Raw genomic sequence first — 23,640 nt, forward strand, 5'->3', positions numbered from 1 at the left:
CGGGTGTCTTCCCGTGTAAAAGTTGGGGTGTCTAGGCGACGTTTCGACGAGGTCTCACTCGTCATCTTCAGGCTGGTGCTTTCGGCTTCTTGTTACTGGAACAGAGCAGGATCTCTGTGTTTGAGTTCCTATAAATACTGTTGAGGGGGTGTGGTGTATAGCCTCCAATGTTCTGGGCAGAGAGGAAGTTCCCAGGCTAGTGTGCCTTTTCTTCTTTTGTTCCTTAATTACTTGAGGGATATCTTGAGTGATTTCTTGAGTGATATCCTGAGTACCACTTAGGTGGGTCATTAGGTGTGGATTAGTTGCTAAAGTCTTTGTGTCTTGACCTCTTGAACTTTGTGAAGAGTTTTTCTGAGAAGATGGCTGTACTGCACTTAGTTGTGCTCTGGCTTGGCTTCGTGTATAGGGGCGAGCTGTGGTTTTGTGGCCTGTGTCAGCCAGATCTGTGTAGGGATCTACACCCCCCTGCACCCCCCTGCAATCCCTACACAGATCTGGCTGACACAGGCCACAAAACCACAGCTCGCCCCTATACACGAAGCCAAGCCAGAGCACAACTAAGTGCAGTACAGCCATCTTCTCAGAAAAACTCTTCACAAAGTTCAAGAGGTCAAGACACAAAGACTTTAGCAACTAATCCACACCTAATGACCCACCTAAGTGGTACTCAGGATATCACTCAAGAAATCACTCAAGATATCCCTCAAGTAATTAAGGAACAAAAGAAGAAAAGGCACACTAGCCTGGGAACTTCCTCTCTGCCCAGAACATTGGAGGCTATACACCACACCCCCTCAACAGTATTTATAGGAACTCAAACACTGAGATCCTGCTCTGTTCCAGTAACAAGAAGCCGAAAGCACCAGCCTGAAGATGACGAGTGAGACCTCGTCGAAACGTCGCCTAGACACCCCAACTTTTACACGGGAAGACACCCGAGGACACCAAAACCTGCATATATATATATATATATATATATATATATATATATATATATATATATATATAAAAATATATATAAAAATATATATATATAAAAATATATATATATATATGTATATATAAAAATATATATAAAAATCTGTTCTGGGTTTTCACCTAACCTTCCAGAGCAGATTTGGTGATGGCACAGACTGTGTATGGAAGTAGGGAAGAATTCCCTTGTGCTGGCACTAATCCTTGGTGCAGCACAAAAACTTGCCCACAATTTCCTACTTTGCAAATTTGCAAGCCAGTCTTTGGAAGAGTTGAGTTGTTGTGAGTGTTCTTAATTTCTCAGCAGCAGATTATATATCTGTACACCACAGGCTATTTTAGCAACTGTTATGGCTTACCCCAAATAATCCTGTTAAGTCTAACTTGGTGAGGAAGCTGGCAATTCTTTTAAGTCTGTAGTACGTATACAACTATGAGACTGAAGCGCATAGCTCCTGGCTTTCACACATTGATGCATGTGTTAAGACCTGTCGGTTGTTGGGTACAAGATCAGTATTTTAATAATAATAATAATAATAATAATAATAATAATAATAATAATAATAATACTTAGTTTATCTGCTGAATCTTTTAATTAAGATTGCAAACCTATAGTAATAATACATATTTAGTGGGATCTGTTCTTACAAACATTTTGCTGAAAGCAGCACACTCCCTTATTATGCTGAAGTTTGCTTGCTTTTTTAGAAGTCATGGGGAAGCAGTTGTTCAGGGAAGTAGCCCTTAGTATGCATTGATCCAAGACCAGCCCACCTATGAGGCAAAGTGAGTTGACTGCCTCAGGCAGCAGGATTCGCTGGGGCAGCAGATCCCAATGTCAATCTTTCTCTCTCCTCCTTTTTCCAGGCTTCCCTGGTGTGGAGGGTGGCATCACTTTGGGGTCTGCCTCAGGTGACAAAATGCCTTGGACTGGGCCCTGCATTCTATGTTTCTCTGAAATGAGGAGTGTATGCAGGGATGGGGAATCTTTGGCCCTCCAGATGGTGGTGGACTCCCAGTTCTTATCAGCCCAGCAGTCAGGGTGTTGGGAGCTGGAGCTCAAAGAGTTCTGGAGGTCTACAGGTTCCCCATCCCTAGTTTAATGGCAACAAATCTGGGCCAGCAAACACACAGATGGAGCATCCTTCACAGCTCTGTATTAAGTATTGCCTTGACCTGAAACAGCTTCAATTAATTGAAGCAGCAGTTCCTAATACAGTCGTACCTCGGAAGTCAAATGGAATCCGTAGCGGTTCGACTTCCAAAACGTTTGGAAACCAAGGCACAGCTTCCAGTTGGAAGCTCCTGCAGCCAATCAGAACCCGCGCCGGACATTTGGATTCCAAAGAATATTTGCAAACTGAAACACTCACTGTTCACGGCGTTCGGGAGCCAAAACATTCAGGTCACAAGGCGTTTGACTTCCGAGGTATGACTGTACTATACTGTCCTGTGGTCTTTGGATGAAGGATGATGATGATGATGATGATTACTAGTACTACGTTTCTCTAATGTTGTACTCTTCCTTCCCCCCCTCACCCCACCCTGCTTCTTATTCTCATTAGCCAAAGAAACTTGGATTTTCACATTTTGGAAACTTGCGAAAGAAGAAATTTGATGAATCTACGGATTACATTTGCCCTATGGATACCAGCCCAAGTACCACCAACGGTACTCAGAGAAGCTACGGCTCCTACAAAGTGCACAATGCCCTCCCTGACAAAGAATTAGACAAACTGGATCAGGTGGGCCAGGCGGACTGATGTCACTCACCTTCCATCCTCTTCATGCATTCCAAAGCTTACAAATAACCTTTTGTTTCAATTTAACCTAAAATGCATAATGCATCTGCATGGATTTAATGAATGTATTGGGATGAGGCTTGAAGAATCTGATACTTAAAATGCCATCTGAATTATTTTCCATTTGCAACCACTGCGTCATCCTACTCACCTTCTCAAGCCCTTTTTCAGGAATGCAAAAAGCTTTACACAACAGTCGTAGTTGAAGTCCAGGCAGCCCAAAGCCCCAATCCAGCACCAGCAAGGGTGCTGTGCATACACTGCTGCTGCAGGGCCATATGTTTATACACACACACACACACACACAATATATATATATATATATATATATATATATATATATATATATATATGCTTTCGTAGATTTTCACGGGTACAGGAATGCAGGTTTTGGTGTCCTCGGGTGTCTTCCCGTGTAAAAGTTGGGGTGTCTAGGCGACGTTTCGACGAGGTCTCACTTGAAGATGACGAGTGAGACCTCGTCGAAACGTCGCCTAGACACCCCAACTTTTACACGGGAAGACACCCGAGGACACCAAAACCTGCATATATATATATATATATATTCCGTAAGCGCTACCCAGAGATATTTTTAACTTTTTATATTAGCTTTATATTGTAAGCAGTTGTAAAGATGTGTCTATTTTATTCCGAATAGTACAACTGGATTGTATATTTTTAATAAGACATGCTTATTTCATCTGTGCAGTGTCTGCACCACACTGAATGTACATGATATGTTATTAAAGGAGCTAATGATATATCTATAAAAGAAGAAGAATGAACAAACAACTTTATCGAACAAAACAATAAAAGTAATGCATTTGGGGGGAAATGTCCCAACTTCTCACGTTGTGATTATTGTGACGGAATCATGCTTAAAACTTAAGAGAGTTTTTGAAGAGGTTATCCAAATTGCCGCCCTATTGGTAATACTGAGAAGTGTGTGTAAAGTAATTTTTTAAAACCTGAAAAATGGAGCAGCTGGAGTTTGAGCTTTCTGCAAGGTACAACAGTCTGATGCAACTTCCGTGGATTCTGGTTTCCAAGTCAGAAACAGAATAAAAAAAATGGTAATAGATCAAAAAGACTAATTGTCGAAAGTTGATTTTTTTAATTTTTATTTTTTTATATGCATGATTCATTACATCTAACACATTCCATTATTCCATAATTTAAAATGTAATTGTTTTATCTAATGCAAGCAATTTTATCATTATCCATTTGTCCTACAATCCTAGGCAGCTTTAGAACAGGTAGGAAGGAGATGTGCATGTGATCAGAACTGTTTTGTGTGCTTTCATCTCTTAGCTGTCCCCCGCCCCCCCAATTTTGTTTCCCAGCCAAGCTCCTTAAAAAGCTTAAAATTAAAATAACACACCCGGCAAACAATACCTCCCACTTTTCCTTTGTTTCAGGCTAAGGACAGGAGTTTGAAATACAGCATTGAAATACTATACTTATTTTGCACTGGGTTATTTATACAAGAGGACACGGGTGGCGCTGTGGGTTAAACCACAGAGCCTAGGACTTGCTGATCAGAAGGTCGGCAGTTCGAATCCCCGTGATGGGGTGAGCTCCCGTTGCTCGGTCCCTGCTCCTGCCAACCTAGCAGTTCGAAAGCACCTCAAAGTGCAAGTAGATAAATAGGTACCGCTCTGGCGGGAAGGTAAATGGCATTTCCGTGCACTGCTCTGGTTCGCCATAAGCGGCTTAGTCATGCTGGCCACATGACCCAGAAGCTGTACGCTGGCTCCCTCGGCCAATAAAGCGAGATGAGCGCCGCAACCCCAGAGTCGGTCACGACTGGACCTAATGGTCAGGGGTCCCTTTACCTTTTACTATTTATACATGATCATCTTTGCATCTCCTAAGCAGGAGCCAATCAACAAATGTTATTGTCATTTTCGTGTTCAGCACCCTTGAAACTGGATATTTCCCTTTGAGAGGTATTTTGTGCATTGTACAGTGTTGTTGGTGGGCATTTGCTCTGCAGATGTGTTGCTGAGTAACATATGTGTGCTGTACCTTAATATTTTCTTTCTTTTTAAAAAATTTCTTGGTTTTCAAAGTGTCAGTGGTTCCTTGCATACACAAGAGATCTGTTGCACAAATGAAGGCTCCCCTGCATTTGGGTGGAAGCACTGCATATGCAAAGGCAGGTGTGAAGAGAGTGGCATCAAACACATGGAACTGTTGATTAAAGAAACAAATTTGGTTGGATTCCACCAGTTGTCATCCCCCATACACACACACACACACACAATGCAGGTTTTGCAAATCACATTTTTTAGGTTTGGGCTCTTTGTTATAATAATCAGGGAAGCTTGAATTTGCAGGTGAAGAGGCTGTCTGCCGTAAACTGAAAGCAACTGTGAATTAGAGGGCTGTACGTATGTAAGGCAAGGAAAAGTTGCAAAGCCTAATACAGACTTGCTGGTAATTTGAGTTTCTAATAGCTTAAATTTACAGGCAGTAGTGGAGGGGGAATCATTCTAATTTTAAAAATGAACGTGCCAAAATGATGGATCTCAATATTAACTATATAGATAGGTTTGTGAAATGAATGACTGACATCACTGAATATGTTCAAAGCACGAGAAACCTTTTTTTCAATTATGATGGCAGCATGCTGAATAGTTGAACCTGCATGTATGCATTTTGAAATGCTCTTGACTGCTGGAAAACCGCTTTTATTCTGAAAATGTAGAATGGCACCCAAATTATGAATAAGGCAAACCCCTTGGATTTATTTATTTTTTTACTTAAGTTATTGCAAAATGAATTGCTTCAAATTTAATATTTTTGGCCCTGCTATCCTATTAACAGACTATATTCAATGGAAAGGTGTCAACTGCTATGACTATGGCTAATGTGCAGTTTAGAAATAGTTCAAATACTCAAATTCTAATGTTGCTTTTAAAAAAATGAAATTTGAAGTCGGACAAGAATGACGTTCAGAAAAATGACTCTGAAGATAGTAATATAATTAAACCTATTTTTTTCTGAAGATAAAAGCACCTCTTGTATATGCACAATGGTTCAGAAAATATAAAGCGTGTAGTGTTTGAATTAGCTGTTTTAATTTCATCAAGCTGAATGGTTTTACAGATGGAACATTCAGAAGGAACAGTAATGCAAATAGGGGAACTTTCTCAAGGAATAAACAACCTCACAGTAAGTACTAATTTATCATTCATAACCTCATCGTATGCGCTAATTCAAAACTGAGATGAGGTGTATTGATATGTTAATTACTCATGTTCATTTATATTCATTTATAGTTAAAACTCCTATAAGTAAGACTATATTATGGAGTTCAATTAAAAGCACAAATTTGACCTAAGTGAATTTACATTTTAAGGACTGGAATGGAAATATTTATATCTTTGTAGATTGCATGTGAAATGAATTTATCTTTCCTAATGATTTAAGCAAATTTTCAGTCCTATGAGAAGAGAACTTTAGGTTATTACACACATTTTGCAAAACAAGTCAAATGCAGAAAGGGATTATCTGCATAGGGAAGAGTGTTTAATGCATGCCACAAGTGCCTTTTGATCCCAGTCTGCATTGCGACATTTGCTGAACTAGCTTTCCAAGGCTATTAGTTTTGTACAAATGCTAGTAAAGAATATGAGCCACTGCTTTATTTGTTGAACAGTTACATCTATTTCTCCACACACCCGACATTCTCAAAAGTCAAAGTCTTGTTACTTATACTATGCATGACCTTAATTCCACACACTATAAACACTATAAATTTCAGGGATTAAATTTGCCTGAAAGCAAATGAACTAGCTAAGTAAATTACTTTTGTGCAACTAGCTTCTACTGTTCCCAATTAGGTTAGTAAACTGGATGTTATATATAATAATTATCTTGAATAAGCTGTTCATAATTTATGCCTATGTAAATCTCCGCTAAATCTGTAGAGGATCTAATCACTTACATCTGTGATTTATGAAGTCTACTATGGTTTGTTTTTTTCCAGACTATGTTAAGCCAAGATCAGTTGCTGAATGATGATAGATTTTTAACAACAACGTTTGAGGACTGGTGATGAAGATTCCATGTGACCAACACCGCTCTTAATACCTCAGTTGTATTAGGGGATATGACTGGTCCAGGCTGGGTGCTCTGTTTAAAAATATGCCACTGAAATGTGTGAAACCTTTTTAAGTGCTGTTTTTCGCATCTCCCATCCCAACAGCAATGAAAACCCTAAGGTCTAAGTACTTAATACATGCAGTCAAAGAACCTATGCAACATTTTTAGAAGTAGTAAAATTAAGAGTATGTAAATATATTTTAAAGCACAGTGAGCCATTTACTAGTCAGTGATCCATTTTCTATATTTTGTACTTGCTCATGGTGCATATTACTGGAATCATGTTAGTTTTCTAAGGTATCACCCCTTATGAATGGTTAGTACAACCAACACCATGTTTTTCTTCCAGTCTGGTATAACGATCCCCTGGTATAATAAACATGCTAATTATTCACTTGACCACTTACACTAAAGCTGTACCTAATGTGTCTCCTGTTGGACACTAACACTCCCACCCTTTAAAGACTATTCAAGTCCACTATTCAGTTTTCCTCTCTTCCTCCCAACTTGTGTTCTGCATTGTACATGAGGTCTGCAATAAGAAAATGTAATGCCCTTTACTTAATAAGGCCAAGTAGTGAAGTGGTACCCCACTGGCATGATTATTTCTTTCTGTGATATTCTACTTTACCAGCATCTCTCATATTGGATGAGCTAAAAAAAAAAAAAAATCTCTACTCAAGATGCAATGAAAATATTCATTTACCTTAATACTGCATTTCTTAAATGCTGCAGTTTCACTCTTGCAGTATCCTTACAGTGGATTAATTTCTAAGGATTTGTGCTCAATGAGCTTTTTACCATAATAGCTAAAAATAAACACTTCTCAGAAAATGATGTTTAGAGAGCATGAATGGACCAAATGGACTACCAGAAAGCAGTAAAACCACCAGCTGCTTGAAACCTAAATACTGTGAGGACTGCCCTCCTTAATAATGCCTGCTACAAATTTAAGGAATTAATTGGAAGAAGGGGGTTACTTTAACTTTTCAACCTAAATTGCGAAGCAAGCAGTAGCCCTTTCATACACCCAGGCTTTTTTCTTTTAAAGTCTCAGTAGTTCTGCAGATGGAATGTTGTAAGCCTGCCACAGTTCAGGGGATTAAGATAAGTTTTCCCATTCCATAAATATTCTGGAGGCAGAAGTTTCCACACTAGGGGAAAAAGTTGTCCTTAATTTAAAGCATTTGTATTACCTACTTTCTTCACTGCAGCATTCATGTGATTGTTATTAGGACTGTTGCACTGCACACAACTGCTTCTTGTTTCCTTTATGAAAATCAGAACACTGTTCTGTCCTGTTCAAAAACTGGCTTTATAGCAAATAGCAGTTCCATGAGCATTTTGTATCTGCTTGTTTTGTTCCTAAATCTTTGCTCATGCAGATCTGCTCTAAAGACCTTCAAGCCTGCTCTAGTGTAGCACTGTGGACATCTACACATCATTAGGCAAGGGTACCACCTGCTGGTGAAAAAGTTTTGGTCGCAAAAAACACACATTCCAAATGTAACTTCTGTTGCCATCCTAATGTTTTGCCTCTTGTTTTGCAAGAGAGAGGTCAACATGCAGCCAGCAGACATCTATTAAATCAAACTGTGAAAGCTGGGGTGGGTGGCCGTTTGGACTTTACTATTAAGTAACGGGTCCTTGAATGCTTGTACAAGATGAATACTTGAAGCATAAACTACTTAATGGCTTTTCAGCCCTGGAGAGCTTTTGAACGTATTTATATCTGTGTCATTTCTTACAGTTCTCGAGCTAGTGCACGCTCTTAACGTCAAAAGCATGAAAAAGTATGTTGTATGTCATTTTTACAAAGGTGACTGTTGAAGCATATGCATGCATAGAGCCTCTACTAGGGTTTGTGGTCTGGCTGATGCCACCTCCCTTAAGCAAAGCAGGGCTGAGTTTGGTCAGTGCTTTGGGTGGGTGACTCTCAACGACATGTATGTCACCTTGAATTCCGTAAAGGAAAAAAGGTTGGCAAGAAGTGTAAGAAAATAAAATTGGTTAACAAATGTTCCCAGAAAGGTTTTCCTATTTGACACACAGGTATGAATGTTTGGCTGAGAGAGTTCCAATGTTGCAAAAAGAGTTTCATGAGCAACAGTCAATGAATATACTTCAAGGCTATGAAGAATTGGCGGTGTAATGTTTTGAATATGAATAAGCTACACCAAGACTTCCATGAGCAATATGGCTCAAATGTATATGTATACATTTCCTAGCTTGTCATCAATATTATCTAGAGTAGCTCATTGTGGCAATGTTTAGAATATTGTTACAGTATGATTAGGCAATGACATAACAGCTGAGTGGTTAAGACACTGGAAGACACTCCCTGCAGTGTCTTCCAATGCAGTTTATGCAGGAAACAGCCCATATTTGTGTCTTAGTCCAAGTACTAGGCATGGTATTTTGGCTATATGGCTTAAGGGAAGCTGTAAGAGGAGGTTTACTGCCCAAATGCTGCATACATGGTTCTGAAATTGAATCCTGCTGAGACTGCTTGCCTGCCCCAACCCCCACTTTTACATCCACCACCCTCCCTCCTTTGGAAGAGCACCTGCCCAACAGTGAAGCTCTTCATGCTGTCCGACCTATAAAATGGGCTTTGGCTTTCATGCTCCAATGGCAGCATGGCCCCAACAGATAGGATGGTCTCAACAGCAGATTTCACTTTCTGTCTACTCTTACATGGTTCTTACAGGAAGCATCGATGTTCCACCTGGTTATCTAAGATGGGGTTCACTAAAGCTGATGGCATGTGAAAAATCCGGGTCAGGGAAGAGAGACAATGACAGAATAATGAACATACTTGAATGGCCATTGTGAAGTAAATTATATTACTGCATCACAAATTTTACAAAACAATTTGATGTTTATTAAATGGAAAACTGTTAGCTTCCCCTGATAGCCTTTTTAAATGCAGCATTCTTCTACTGGTTATAGACCTACTTTTGGACAAAAGAAGCTGTTGTAATTACATAGTTGCAACAGTTTAAACAGCATCTCAATGCAGAGGAAGGCATAACCTAGCACCATTAGTATGAGAAGCATACAAACAGAGTGCAATGTTGATATAAACACTGGTTGCCATACATCCAAATTATCCCAGACATTTTGAGGATTTCCAATGGCTGAATCCCAGCTATGTCTCCCATCAGTCATCAATTTTACTACCTGCTTTAACACAAATTTATATGTACCAACAACGTACTATAAAAGGGATGATACAACTTCCGGTTTAATAAGCAAAAGTGTTTTCTTTGGCATACCCTAGCTTTTCAAGATTAGGCAGACAAGCAAACTGAATCATAGGTGGGGGTCCACACATCAGAATCAGAGTCTCACTGGCAGGGGGAGGCATGTGTTCTTTTATCATGCTATCCGTAATAAAACCAGCACTATACTTCCAGCCTGAAATGGAAAAATGGTGGACATAGTTAGAAAGCTTCAGGGCTAGTCTTTCATATTAATTACTTGTCTATTATATCACCTTAAGAATACATCAGGACGCGGGTGGCGCTGTGGGTTAAACCACAGAGCCCAGGACTTGCCGATCAGAAGGTCGGCAGTTCGAATCCCTGCAACGGGGTGAGCTCCCGTTGCTCGGTCCCTGCTCCTGCCATTCCCAGCAGTCCGAAAGCACGTCAAAGTGCAAGTAGATAAATAGGTACCGCTCTGGCGGGAAGGTAAACGGCGTTTCTGTGCGCTGCTCTGGTTCACCAGAAGCGGCTTAGTCATGCTGGCCACATGACTCAGAAGCTGTACGCCAGCTCCCTCGGCCAGTAAAGCGAGATGAGTGCTGCAACCCCAGAGTCGGCCACGACTGGACCTAATGGTCAGGGCTCCCATTACCTCTAAGAATACATCAGATATGTCTACTATGTGATATCCAGAGAGGATTCTATCATGATCCAAACACATTTAGCTCTCTCATCTAGAAGAGCTTCCCGATTCAGTTCCATAAAACGACAGCCCCTGGCTTGAATGAGTGAGACCATCATGCATGGCAGGAAACCAGTGGTCCACCAGATAGTTTTGGACTTCCCCACCATGCTGGGTGGAGGCTGATGGAAAGCCAGAGCTCAGCAACACGTTAGCCACTCCTGACAGGTGGCCATCAGATCTCCAGCTGACAGTTTGATGCACATTCCAAAGACGTAACTAGAACCTAGTAAAGCTCTTACTGAATCTTACAAACAGCATGGACAGCATGTATAAAATGCAACAATCTATATGGGGCAGGCTCCTAGTCTTAAACCAAGAGAAAAAGTAGTTGGTAGTTGTTCCTTAGAGCTGCTGTTCCTTCTTCCCCTCTCACCTCCCTCAATAGAAAATCCTAACCATCATGATTCCTGTGGTTACCCCCAAAGAAAAGTCTTAACCCCTGATGTTTTTGTCTTACTAGTGAAATAGGATTTTGCTTTGCAAGGGTTCCTGTGGTGCATCATCAACGACAACCAGGAAAAATGATCGATGACAGAAAAATCCTGGTTCACAAACTTTAAAAGCTCACTAGAATTTACCTAACATCATAGCACGGCAAACATCCCTACACTAGAAGTGTGTCATACTCAAAGCCAGAGTCGCTTACCCTGAGGTGGTCGGTCCAAAGTGTACCACAGTTTAAACTGATCCGAGTGATTTGCTGCTACATCTTCAAGCTCTGGTCTCAATAATATATCTTCTTCTGTCTATCGGTAGAAGGTCAGTGAAACATCCATGAAGTACAATAATTGGGAGATTCATGCATACACACACCTCTCTTAATCACCTTTATGCACCATTGTTTCTAACTTCACTGCCCCCTCTTATTTTTACCTTATTAGGTAAAATCAATCAGCTCCTCAAAAGTTTAGCATTGAGGCTACAATACACTTTGCTTAGAACAGAATTCCAGTGAAGCAGAGCAAACTGACCTTACTTCTGAGTAAGTGTGATTAACATTAACTTTCTGGCCAAACTTTCTGGTTTATCCTGGATGGGAAAATGCATACAAGCTGCCTTCTCTCGCCGCCTCCTAACACTCAAACTGTTGCTTGTCAAAACCCTGTTTCAGTTCCACTGCTCAAAATCCTTTGTGAGAACCACAGAGAAAAATGAATAAACTAGAGAAGTCTACTCACCTGGTTAGCAAAAAGAAGGTAACACTTGGTGTTATCTTTGGGGTCCTTTGTAATGTGACGAATTAGTTGAAGCATTGGAGTAATTCCTATAAAAATCAAAGCCAAAAGCAACAATTAGATGTTTATTTTCCATTCCCACAAGCAGAGACACTTAATGCTGCCTTATCCTAATTGGATTTTTCTAAGATTTTAGATTACTCAATCCCAGATTTTGTTTGACTAGCTGTAAAATAGGACAAGGGGAAATGGACTGCTTAGCAGTAGTGCTTGATGATTAGCCTGCATTTACTATATTCAGTGTAGCTGAATTCACACTCCATACTAAATCTCTTAGATTGGTAAGTACATTCCTAAAGATGACATCATCATCATCATTACTACTACTACTACTACTACTACTATTATTTATTTAGTTATTTCTACCCCGCCCATCTGGCTGGGTTTCCCCAGCCACCCCTTAGGATCAATATTACCTGCTCCAAGATGATAACTATTTCAGAATTACTGCATGACCCCAAGCTCTTGTGCTCAGGCCATGTTTTCACTGAATCAGACAGTTATAGATCACTCAGTTCTCAAATCGATGTTGGCCAGAGTGTTACTAGGGTGCAACACAGAAAGCACTCCTGCCTCTTAGCGGCCCCATGACTGCCCCACAAGAATGCAGCCACAGCGTCTCCCACCCAGCTCTTCCTGCAATGCTACCTTCCACCCTTCCGCCATGGGGCGAAAGGAGACTTCTCCAGCAGGTGAAAGGAAACAGTGGCTGATGCAACTGAATATTGAGCTGAATAAAGGGCAGACCACTGCCATACCATCCATTGCTGAAAGAGGCAGCAGGAATCTTAAATCAGGCCCAAGTAAATGTATTTTGTATAAATGCAACACTTCTATACTGTTGATAAGTTATAACGGGCCAAAGAATGACAGAGGCTTTAGTTATCACATAATGCTATCTACTGAGTTAAAACCAGGGGTCAACAAATACTAAAATGGCTTGCCAAGCAGCCTCCTCCACACACTGAGTCCTCTGGCATGAAGGACTTCCCAGAATGAATATGGGAAAGCCTCAAGCTAGCCCCACCCAAAGTTTAATGATCACATAAAATATATGCAGTAACTTTAGTTCTTGCCATGTGCTCAACCCTATCTGTCCCCTCACCAAAGCATAATATCATACCTGTTCCTCCAGCTATCATTCCAACATGTTTTGCAAACTTTATCCTTGCTTCAGACTTCTTATCTGGCTTGATAGAAAATTTACCTGTGTGAAAATGAGATTACAGCTGTCAAGGCAAACCAAAGAGTGAACCTATGACCATTTCAGCAGCATTTAATCACTGTGCCATGCAACACTGCTCTTTAAATCTGCAATCCTATGTAAACCTACTGAAACAGTAGGCTTTTTCCTTCCTTCCTGTGTAGGATTGAGCTACACAGCCGGTCACTCATCATATTAACAGTGAGGCAATATAGTCTAGCCAGTAGAAGCCAGGATTTACTTTTTAAATTTTGATCCTTTTTAAATTTTGGGTTTGCCTCTTTCTTTCTTTCTTTCTTTCTTTCTTTCTTTCTTTCTTTCTTTCTTTCTTTCTTTCTTTCTTTCTTTCTTTCTTTCTTTCTTTCTCCCTACCAATCTTTTTTTTGTGTGTGCCATGTCTTTTAGTTTATAAGCCTGAGGTGAGTGACACAAGAGAGAAAAAGATTGGTAGGAAGAAAGAAAAAGGCAAACTCGGGGCACTGTTTTTCAGTTGTAGAGTTCTTGTAACGACAGTCTGGAATTGAAAGATTTCCATAAGTGGAGGGTCCAAATAGTTGTGATATCTCAGCAGAACTGATGGAGAGGCCCTGCAGTCCACTCTCTCTCCCTTCCACAGAGTCTGATGAAATGACTGCTCCAATTCTACTGCAGCACATGATAGCGTAAATGATTTAGAGATACACATCATCTTGAAGCTCCCCTGCTTCAGCTGAGATGCTGTAACTCTTAACTCTCAGTGACTTCTGCCCATCTGTCTCTCAAGAGTACCATTACTGTTCAGTTGTCACAAATTCCTGTTGATTACCCTCTTTGGCATACTAATGTTACAGTGTTCAGACAACAGGTGAAAGACTGCCCCAAATATCTTCTTCATCACATCATCTAGCAGCTATTTTAAGCATCTGGATTCTGTGACCTAATTGTACCTGACCCCTTGTATACCAGAAGTCCATTAGGTCCTCTGAAGTCAATGGTATCACCAATCTTCATGTTGTCTAAATGCTGGGACATCTTCCCACCTTCTGGAAATTTGGGGTGAATGTTTTTGTAGTAAACCTGTTTGAAGAGGAAGTGGGGTGAACACACAACAGTGGTAGAAAGAATTTAGCCATTTTACTTTAAGGCAAAAGTGAGATGCAATGGAAAGGAGTAAATAACAACATTTTTCACTCTGCCCTTTGAGCTAAAAATCCCAGGTTTCCCAGAGTTTGTAACAAAAAAAACCACTGCACTTCAATTTACCCTACCAGATAAACTTTAAGAACTCAAGTCTAAAGTACTAAGTCTTATTTAGTCTCTGGATAAGCTTTTAGTAAGGAGTCATCCTAGAAGTAGGCAAGGGGGGGCATGTAGTCGTTCACATGTTGCTGGACTCCATCTCCCATCATGGCCAATGGTCAGGAATGATGAGAGTTATGAAATCAATGAATTGCTTTTAGAATGCTGTGTTACTTTTATTGTTGTTAGCTGCTCTGAGCCCAGCTTTGGCTGGGGAGGGCGGGATATAAATAAAATATTATTGTTGTTATTATTATCCAACATCTGGACAACCACAGGTTCCCCACCCTTTCTATGACATCATTCCCCCCCAAATAGCAAAAGATTCACCTTTTTCATTACAAAGTGTTACAGAGCATCACACAATATGCTCACAAGTCACTAATCTTTATATCAAAGCAGAAACATCCTATCTTCAGTATGGCTGGCATAGCACTGGCCCTGCCCTTCTGTTTTATACAAAAACCTGAAATGGACATATTTATCAGATTTAAGTTTTTTCAACCTATTCCATTCCTGGACAACTTTCACCTGCCACATTTGTGTGCATCAGACAGAGGAGCAAGTAGATAAATGATGGAGGTGCCTGTATTAATACTTCCCTCCCTGTGTGTAATGATTCTTTTCAAGCCTTGCAAGAATCCTGGGTTAGATTAAATGTTGCACAAGAGAAGACATTAATGTTACACAAGAGAAGACAAAACCCCACAACAGAGTGACATACAAGGATGGCTTGAAAAGAAATCATTAATTTAGCCAACTCAAGTTTTTCCATTCTACTGCAGTTACTGAAGCAATGAATGATCCAGCCACAGTGGGGGAAGTCACTTGCACACACACTGGTCCTTTAATACTTCCAGTACTGAAGAAAAAATAATAATAAAGTTGCTTCAGTTACATTTATTCCAATGTATCACTGAAGAAAGAACCAGCTGTTTCTGTACTTCATCTTCCTAATGTCAAGATGCAACCAGGATTTTGAAAGCTTCTTCCTTCCCCAAGTAAAAACATTAAGCTTATTACTTACTTATCAAACCTTTATTAGGCATTATGCGAATAAAACCATAAAAGAGAAAATAACATATAAAGGCCTTGAAATATATATAAAAGGGCAGCAGTTGGCTACATACATATATATATATATACATATAGAGTCAATGGTTTTCTTTGTTAACCTGCTCCTTGGAGGACTGCTACCAAAAACTCGGCTACCCCCGCCGTTACCCTTTGGTCAATGTCGGATAGGTAGAGTCCCACACATTCACCTTGCTGGGGTTCCAGACCACCCGAGAGAGGGGACAGCACGCGTTGACGGAGCGTACTGTACAATGGGCAATGAAAGAGAATATGCTCTACAGTGTCCGGGACATTCATAGAACATCTGCAGAATCTCTTGTTTCTAGGAATATTTTGATATCTTCCCCTGACAAATGCTGAGGGAAAAACATTCAAACGGGCCAGCATAAAAGCCCTACGTTGGGCTGGGATTATTAATTTAGTGACGTAATTGGCTCTGCTATCTAAGATGTTTAAATCATAGAATATGGGGGAGCAAATTTTGTTTACAGCTGCCATAATATTTTGTCTCTCGACATCCTTTAGTCTAGTTAGGATATTATGGAAAATGTATTGCTCATTAGAATTGTACAGGGGCTCCAGCTCGATGCCTAAAGATTCAATCTTTTTTTCGAGGTGCTGATACCATCTTGATTTATAGGAGTCATTGAGCAAATCGGCGAGCAGACTTGATGGAGGGCAGCGAAAATGGCAGCGTAACCAGTACTTTATTGAGGTGGACCATGCCCAATATTCCATTGTGTGTATGCCTATTTCTGCACACATTGTTTCGTATTTGATCGTAGCTGGGAGTCCAAGAATACGTCTCAGAAAGCTGGAGTGAATCTTTTTTAAATCACTGTTATATGCTTGGACCCATAGCGGGATTCCATAGAATATCTGGGATTGCACTTTTGTTTGGAATATCTGATTGGCCGCAGGAATAAATTGATTACCTTTCTGATAGTAAAAACGGGCAACTGCTGATGAGGTGCACTTTGCCTGTTTTATGGCGTTTGTGCGATGGGTTGCCCACCCTAAATTGCTCTGGAATAAGATTCCCAGATACCTATAGATTTTCACTTGTTGGATTTCTTGCCCTCTTATTTTCCATTTCTCTAATTTCCAACCATTCGAGAAGACCAAAATTTAAGCTTATTTCCTGCATAAAGCAGCACATTTAACATGCAACTATACATTTGATCTAGGGGGTGGGGGGGAAATAGTTCAGTGGCTGGCATTCAAGATATCCATCATTACATCCCCCCACCCCTATAACCCACTAAATCCAGCAGAACCTGCAGACATATTCAGTACCCACAGTAGAACCAATCTTCAAAACACCCATGAGAGCACTTTAAAGTCATTGTACACACACACACACACAAATGTGAGTTGTGTTTTATTTTCAGTGCCCAGACAGACAAGTCTCTGCTAACATGTATAATAAAGGAAGCTGAGGCAAAGCATATTTCCCATCATGTCCACACCATTCTCTGATTCCAGAATGAGCCCATACACTTTTAAAATATGTTAATAATAACCTAGTGTGCTTCTTCAGACATAAATTTAAAAATGATCTAGTTTCTGGCTGCAAATTGTAATTTAGACCCATGTTTATGAGAAATAGAACCAAAATCCAAGCAGATCAAGCTACCAGCATTAAATAAATTTAAATATACCTTTATGATTAAATCAACATAGCCTTTCACATCATCACTAGAAACTGGAGTGTAAGCCCGGATCACAAGGTTACCGTCCACTTTGGCAGAGAGATATACGTGTTGGCCTAGGTGGGAGAAACTGTTAAGTTTTCATTCCAAAGTTCATAATAGCATTAACAAACTAGCTAAACTGTTGGGCTGCTCAAAATTTACATTTTTAAAAGAGAGAGAGAGAGAGAGAGAGAGAGAGAGAGAGAGAGAGAGAGAGAAGAAAGAAAGAGAGAGAGAGAGAGAGAGAGAGAAAGAAAAGAAAAGAAAAGAAAAGAAAAGAAAAGAAAAGAAAGAAAGAAAGAAAGAAAGAAAGAAAGAAAGAAAGAAAGAAAGAAAGAAAGAAAGAAAGAAAGAAAGAAAGAATCTTCATAGTTGTGAACATAAGCTTGAAAACACGTGGAAATCAATTTCAGGAAGATGAGGAATTGGAAACCAACACAATCTCACATTATGCTTGCAAACATCATTATTTTTAAGCTGTTATGCCAAGAAAAGTCTGTACAATCTTAATTTGCCTCCACTGACATTGGAGTTGAATCAGTTCTGAAGAGTTTCCAGAGTGATTTTCCAGAGATGGGGTGCTGTCACCCAAAAGGCTCTGTGTTAGAAATCATAATATGCAGCCATACTTACCTACAGGCAAGCCCAATATATGTTTTGATGACGGAAGTTCAAACCGAAATCTCCTGGTATCGTGACTGATCTCCTGTAAAAACACAAAAAGGTGGGTACTGTAGGGTTATGCTATGTAACAAAACATTCCAAAACTTCAAATTTTTAAAGTCACATAATACTCTTCATGGATTTGCTTTGATTAGCAGAATAGGCACTACTACAGGTGCCACATAATGCCCATTCCACATTTGTAAGAACTTGATTCTTTATTCCTGAATTGCAGGGGGTGGACTAGATGACCATTGGTGTACCTTCCAATTCTACAATTCTATCATCTACTGTGGAAGCACCTACATTTTGCATGTAATCAGAACTGTCTTGTGTGCTTTCATCTCTTCACTTTTTTCTTTCTATCTTGCTTCCTAGCCAAGCTCCTTAAAAAGCTTACAGGTAAAATTATACCCTTGGCAACAATACCTTCCACTTCGCCTTAGCTTCTGCCCTGTTTTACTTCAGCCAATCATCTGGCACTGACTTAAGATTGGCTTAAGAACAAAAGAGGGGCCAGGCTAGATCAATCTGGTGTGTTTTGCTTCCTACAGGGCTCAATCAGATATTTCTGGGACGCTTATGAGCAGGACATAAAAGCATTTAGGCAAATCCATCTGACCCTGTTGGTCCAGCCACAGTGATTGCTTCCCCACTCTGTCCATGCAATGGCTGTTTAGGGATGTGGCATTCTTCTTTCACTTGAAGAAAGTTACTTGGTTCATTACATTGCACAACAAATTCTGACATATGTCATGTCTCTGAAATAAAAGTAGCCATTTCTTATAGATCTTGAGGTGCTTAACAGAAATGCAACAATTAAAACACTAAAATGACTACTGTTTCATAGAGATGTGGAAAGGTTTACTATACACTATATTTTTTGCTCTATAAGACACACTTTTCCCCTCCAAAAAAGTAAGGGGAAATGTGTATGTGTCTTATGGAGTGAATGCAGGCTGCACAGCTATCACTGAAGCCAGGAGAGCAAGAGGGATCGGTGCGCACCGATCCCTCTTGCTCTCCTGGCTTCAGGGATAGCCACGCAAAGCCTCTTGAGCGCAGCGGGAGCACTCCTCCCTCTTCACTCAAGAGGCTTTGCATTGTTTTTTTGTTTTCCTCCTCTAAAAACTAGGTGTGTCTTATGGTCGGGTGCGTCTTGTAGAGTAAAAAATACAGCAATTGAAGAATATGCACATGCAACATGCATTAGTTAAGCCGGCTTCTACATCCAATGCCGCTTAGCCTGTCACTTGCATAGCTGTTCAGGAGCATCTCTGGGCAGCATCCAACAGAAGTCAGCAAACATGGCAGCAGACCACTTCCACTCGAATCATTTCTCCATCGTTGCAATTTCCTGATGAAAACTCAGCACTAGCCATACCACAGTTGTCAGGAAAGAAATTCAAGTGGGAATGGAGAAAGTGGATCTTTAAGGACATATCGCAGCCAGATTTGCTATACGGTGACATGTCTTCGACCAGTTACTTGTAGTTTTCTGCTCTGACATTCCCGTGAAAGCTAGCTGACACCAGACAAAACACATCCCAAGCTTTTTTTCTCACCACACTGAATGATTCCAAGGACATTCATCAGGCCATTTACATTATAGCAGAACATAAGGTCATCTTCATGACTAGCATGAATCCAAGTCACTCAGACAATTTCCTTCAGAAGATTCCATTGCTGAAGTCTTGATCCCAGTAACTCCGCTTTGGCCTTGCACAGCTCTACAGCTCACAAAACAAGACTGTTCAGTTCTTCTTGTGTAAGAGTGTGTGGACTTTGAAATACAGTGTTGCCAAATGAAATTGTGTACTCAATGTGGACTGGTTCATTTAGACAGGATCATCTTTGTGTGGATATTTTCACCCCCTCCCATTGCGAAAATCTCCTGATGTTTTCAGAAAGGAGGGGGCGGGAACTGTTCTTTGCTTCTTCCGCTCCTGCCTGACTCTGTGAGAGTCTGTGTGTTATCTCTGTAGTGATTAGATGGCTGAGTGAGAGCTGTAACACTCATGCAAGCCAGTACCTCTTTAATTTAGTTTGCAGTAGCTATTAGAAATAAAAGAAGTTATGCTTCACAGCTTTCTTCTGTGTTGTTCATACTCTGCTGAGTTTGGCGCTCACAACTCACAGTTGTGGGTGCAGTGCACTTAGACTTGATTTCTAGGAGTGGAAGGTCTTTGGAAGTGCTCTCCATTTGCCTAGCCCAGTCGTGGCAGATCCAGTTGTTGAGCCCAGTCGTTGGCATCGGCTCAAAGGCGTACTGACACTTTGTATCTCCTAAACAGGAGCCAATCAATTAATGTTAATGTCATTTTTTGTGCTCAGCACCTTGAAATTAGTAAAGATTGGCTATTTTTATTTCAGAGGCATTTTGTGCATTGTGCAGTGATTTGGCACAGAGACACAGCCGTAACACAGGGAAAATATGTTAAAGTTTGTTTCTTGCTATGAAATGCAAACACCTAGGAAGAGTTCTAGTTCAGTGACTGAATACACAGCTTAGGTCCTTACTCCCTCATCCAAACCTGCCTGGGTTTTGAGATCTTCAGCGGAGGCTTTTCTCTCAGTCCCACCACCCTCACAGGCAAGCTTGGTGGGGACGCAGGAGAGGGCTTTCTCGGTATCAGTGGTTCTCAACCTGTGGGTCTCCAGATGTTGTTGGACTACAACTCCCATCATCCCTGAGTTCTGGCCTTGCTAGCTAGGGGCGATGGGAGTTGTAGTTCAACAACATCTGGGGACCCACAGATTGAGAAAGGCTGCCCAGGTAGCTGCTCCCAGACTCTGGAACTCCCTCCCTAGAGAAGCTGGAGTAGCTCCTTACTTGCTGTCCTTCTGGCAGCTGAATACTTTCCTGCTCCAACAGGCTTTTAGGAATTGACTTCTTTTAATTAGAGGGCTGGTGCCATGTTGCCTTTAGGGTAATTATATTTTTAAAACAGATTTTATATACGTATACAATTTTAATTCTATCAATGTTTAATTGTATTTTAATTATTGGTTTTTCTATGTTTTTAGTTATTGTTTTTTATCTGCAAGCTGCATTGATTTCTGTCAGAGAAACACAAGGTATAAATAAATCTAACAATAATAGCAAAAGATTCTTAATCTCAGAGTCAAGGGTTCGAGCCCCACACTGGGCAAAAGATTCCTGCATTGCATCCTGATGACCTTTGTTATCCATTACAACTCTACAATTCTATGATTCTAATAATAAAGAGCACAACTTTTGCATGTATGAAGCCCCTGGTTTAGTCCCTGGCATCTCCAATTAAAAGGAACTCATCCTGGAGAGCTACTGCCAGCCACAATAGACAATACTATTGTGGATGGACCAATGGCTTAATTCAGTGTAAGACCACTTAGTGCATTCAAACCATGTAAGAGCAGATAATTTACCTCTCTCTCTCTCAAACACAATGCATACTTGATATTTGGATCTTGCAAAGTAATTGGACCTTTCTTCTTCCGAGAGGCCATTGGTTTAAAAACCAACAAGGCAACGGATATTGCAACCACCATCCCAACGATCAGGAAAGAGAGATCCTGGAAGAGAGAAAAAAAAAACACACACACACAGCAAGTAAGTACTGTTGCATGCCACCCAAATCTCTGAGCGGTACAAGATGCCAGGGGTTCCAGGCACTTACCCAGGGCTCGGTTTCCTCAGAATGAGGGATAGCAGAGACTGTGGTACCTTTAGGATATATGGTTTATTTACACATATATACAACCTGTGCCTAAGATGGAAGGGCTCACAGCATTATCACCCCATAAAGTCTTGCTTCTCCCATAAAGTCATAATCCTGGAATCAAACAGAAATCAAGCATGGCTCTCACTCTCTGGCTTCTGCCTGCCAGTTCACACACACACTGGCCATTGTCCTTCCAATAACCAGCCAGGTGAGGGAAGGGGGCCCACCTATCTTTCATCTGGCACAAAGTAATCTCCTTTGTTATACCAGTGACCCTACTTAGGGCCACTAACTCATCAAGAAGCTTACTTCAGCACTTGAATCCTCTATTAGATTTTAACCCTTGATGGAACCAGGACCCCAGGAATAAGAAAAGGGACTCGGGCATCGTGCAGGCTAACTGCCCCACAAAACACTAAATGTGCTGCAGGTGTAAGGCTTTGCTACACAGTTGTGCCAGTTTAGCATCACATTTCCATAGCAGTTTTCAGCCCTGAACAATGTGCTTCACCGTAATGACGTCACAGCCCCTTCCAATTCCATGCAGTAGATATCCCTGAGAAACAGAAGCTTGCTTAAAGCAATACTGTGAGTCAAACGGTAAAGCAAGACTTTGAGCGTTGAATTTCTCAAGGACAATTGCAGGCAGGAAAGATTGGTTTATCTGCATGTTGTGTGCAAGGCTTAGGATAAAGTAACAAAATGCACAGAACCGGTCCTACAAGAACCAGTCTAATCCAAAAACCACCTCCCTCATTTCATGTCAAGACACTTGTGCACTTGGCAATCATCATCAGAGATGGATTTAGGGTTCAGCCGCACTGGACACAGAGCCTTGGGCGGGGGTAGTACTGCAACTATGATTTAGAATGGGGCAACATAGTGCTGAATTTTGGCATCACACAGGGCACTGCTGAAATTTGGGACCCCAAGATCTGTCACTGCCATCAGCTCTCACTTTTATATGCACAGTCACTTACATCAGTGCTTCCCAGTGGTCCTCAAACCCCAAGGAGACTGTATAGGCCACCCAGAGGGTGCATGGCACACGACAAAACCTACCGTAAAAGTATCAAAGTTCTCAAAAGTGAGAAAGTCCATAGCTTGTGGTTTTGTTTGTTTGTTTTTGAGAAGCAGGGGGTACTTAGCTAATTGGGAACCACCAACTTGCATGGATGAGGTTGCCAGCTTTCCAGTCTGCCCCTCCATGGGACTTGCTGCCCTTCATGCTTCTCTGCAGGCTTGCAAAAAGGCTTCAGCTGTGCATTTCTGCACACCAGTAGGCAGCTAAAAGGCACAAGAGCAGATCTGGCCATCTCCCGCCCCCTGTAAGTTGGCAACCCTAATTAGACTCTCAAATAAATAAGGAAATGATGAGAACAACGCGGGGGGGGGGCACACCTCGTTTGAGGAAGGAAAAGCTGTTGAGGAAGTAACTCATCTGAAGCAGTTTATTTGCAGTTATTCGCCTTCACTCACTACCGCGCAGCCCTAAATTCGGCAGGAATCCATATCCCGAATGCCAGAGGCAACGATTCATTGGGGAGGAAGGTAAACAAAGGCGAATGGCCTTTTCAGGCACTTGGCCGTACAAAGGGCACTAGCGTCCCCGGACTGCCTTCGCTGGGCTGGGAGGGAGAGGGTCCCCTTGGCGCCCCACTCCACCCGCCCGACGCCGCTTTCCTCACCACACTGAGCTCCATGATCCACGACTGCAGGTCTCCCACGGAGAGCGCGACCGGCTTGGCGACGGGACTTGACGACTTTCTTCCCTCAGGCGTTTATAGCCCGCTCTCTCTCCTCCTCTCTGGCGCGCTAGCGCCTCCGGGAGCTTTTCCCGCCCAGCTTAAAGTTAAAGAGCAAAGTCCCCCGTTGAAGTTAAAGAGCAACCGGTTCCCTCGCTTCTGCGACTGCTGCACGGCCTGTTCCAGAAGCGCCTTC

At 41.3% G+C, this 23,640-nt stretch overlaps 2 protein-coding genes across 15 annotated transcripts in view; one reads left to right on the forward strand and one right to left on the reverse strand.

The window, feature by feature from the left end:
* Positions 1-8,413, forward strand: part of PPFIBP2 (PPFIA binding protein 2) — a 107,962-nt gene extending 99,549 nt beyond the window's left edge. For 11 of the 12 annotated variants that reach the window (XM_081906719.1, XM_081906722.1, XM_081906715.1 and 8 more), the window contains 3 exons: positions 2,544-2,723; positions 5,892-5,957; positions 6,775-8,413. In XM_081906719.1, the coding sequence (XP_081762845.1) occupies positions 2,544-2,723; positions 5,892-5,957; positions 6,775-6,843 (315 nt within the window). In that variant the 3' untranslated portion in view covers positions 6,844-8,413. Of the gene's footprint in view, positions 1-2,543; positions 2,877-5,891; positions 5,958-6,774 lie in introns of those variants that run through there. The other variant, XM_081906723.1, reaches the window with a different exon arrangement.
* Positions 8,414-9,751: 1,338 nt separating this feature from the next.
* LOC309367563 (NADH-cytochrome b5 reductase 2-like) lies at positions 9,752-23,603 on the reverse strand. Of its 3 annotated transcripts, none has more exons than XM_081906990.1 (9): positions 23,388-23,600; positions 21,404-21,550; positions 17,966-18,038; positions 17,300-17,406; positions 14,210-14,339; positions 13,203-13,286; positions 12,023-12,108; positions 11,491-11,590; positions 9,752-10,310 (listed from the first exon to the last, which is right to left on the reverse strand). In XM_081906990.1, the coding sequence occupies exons 1-9, from the start codon at positions 23,400-23,402 to the stop codon at positions 10,138-10,140; spliced, it is 915 nt and encodes a 304-aa protein (XP_081763116.1). In that variant the 5' UTR covers positions 23,403-23,600; the 3' UTR covers positions 9,752-10,137. The 3 variants fall into 3 exon arrangements, with proteins under 3 accessions (XP_081763116.1, XP_081763117.1, XP_081763118.1); XM_081906991.1 differs by lacking the exon at positions 23,388-23,600 and adding an exon at positions 23,101-23,223; XM_081906992.1 differs by lacking the exon at positions 21,404-21,550 and having other exon boundaries at positions 23,388-23,603.
* Positions 23,604-23,640: the final 37 nt, after the last annotated feature.

Source organism: Podarcis melisellensis, assembly GCF_964234715.1.
Source record: "Podarcis melisellensis genome assembly, chromosome: 1".
Taxonomy (NCBI): domain Eukaryota; kingdom Metazoa; phylum Chordata; class Lepidosauria; order Squamata; family Lacertidae; genus Podarcis; species Podarcis melisellensis.

Coding starts and splice junctions, on each gene's coding strand:
- LOC309367563 (XM_081906990.1), bottom strand. Junction 14,340..17,299: donor ATGTTGATTTAATCATAAAG/GTATATTTAAAT, acceptor CTCTTCAAACAG/GTTTACTACAAAAACATTCA. Junction 13,287..14,209: donor TCTGGTATACAAGGGGTCAG/GTACAATTAGGT, acceptor ATTTTCACACAG/GTAAATTTTCTATCAAGCCA.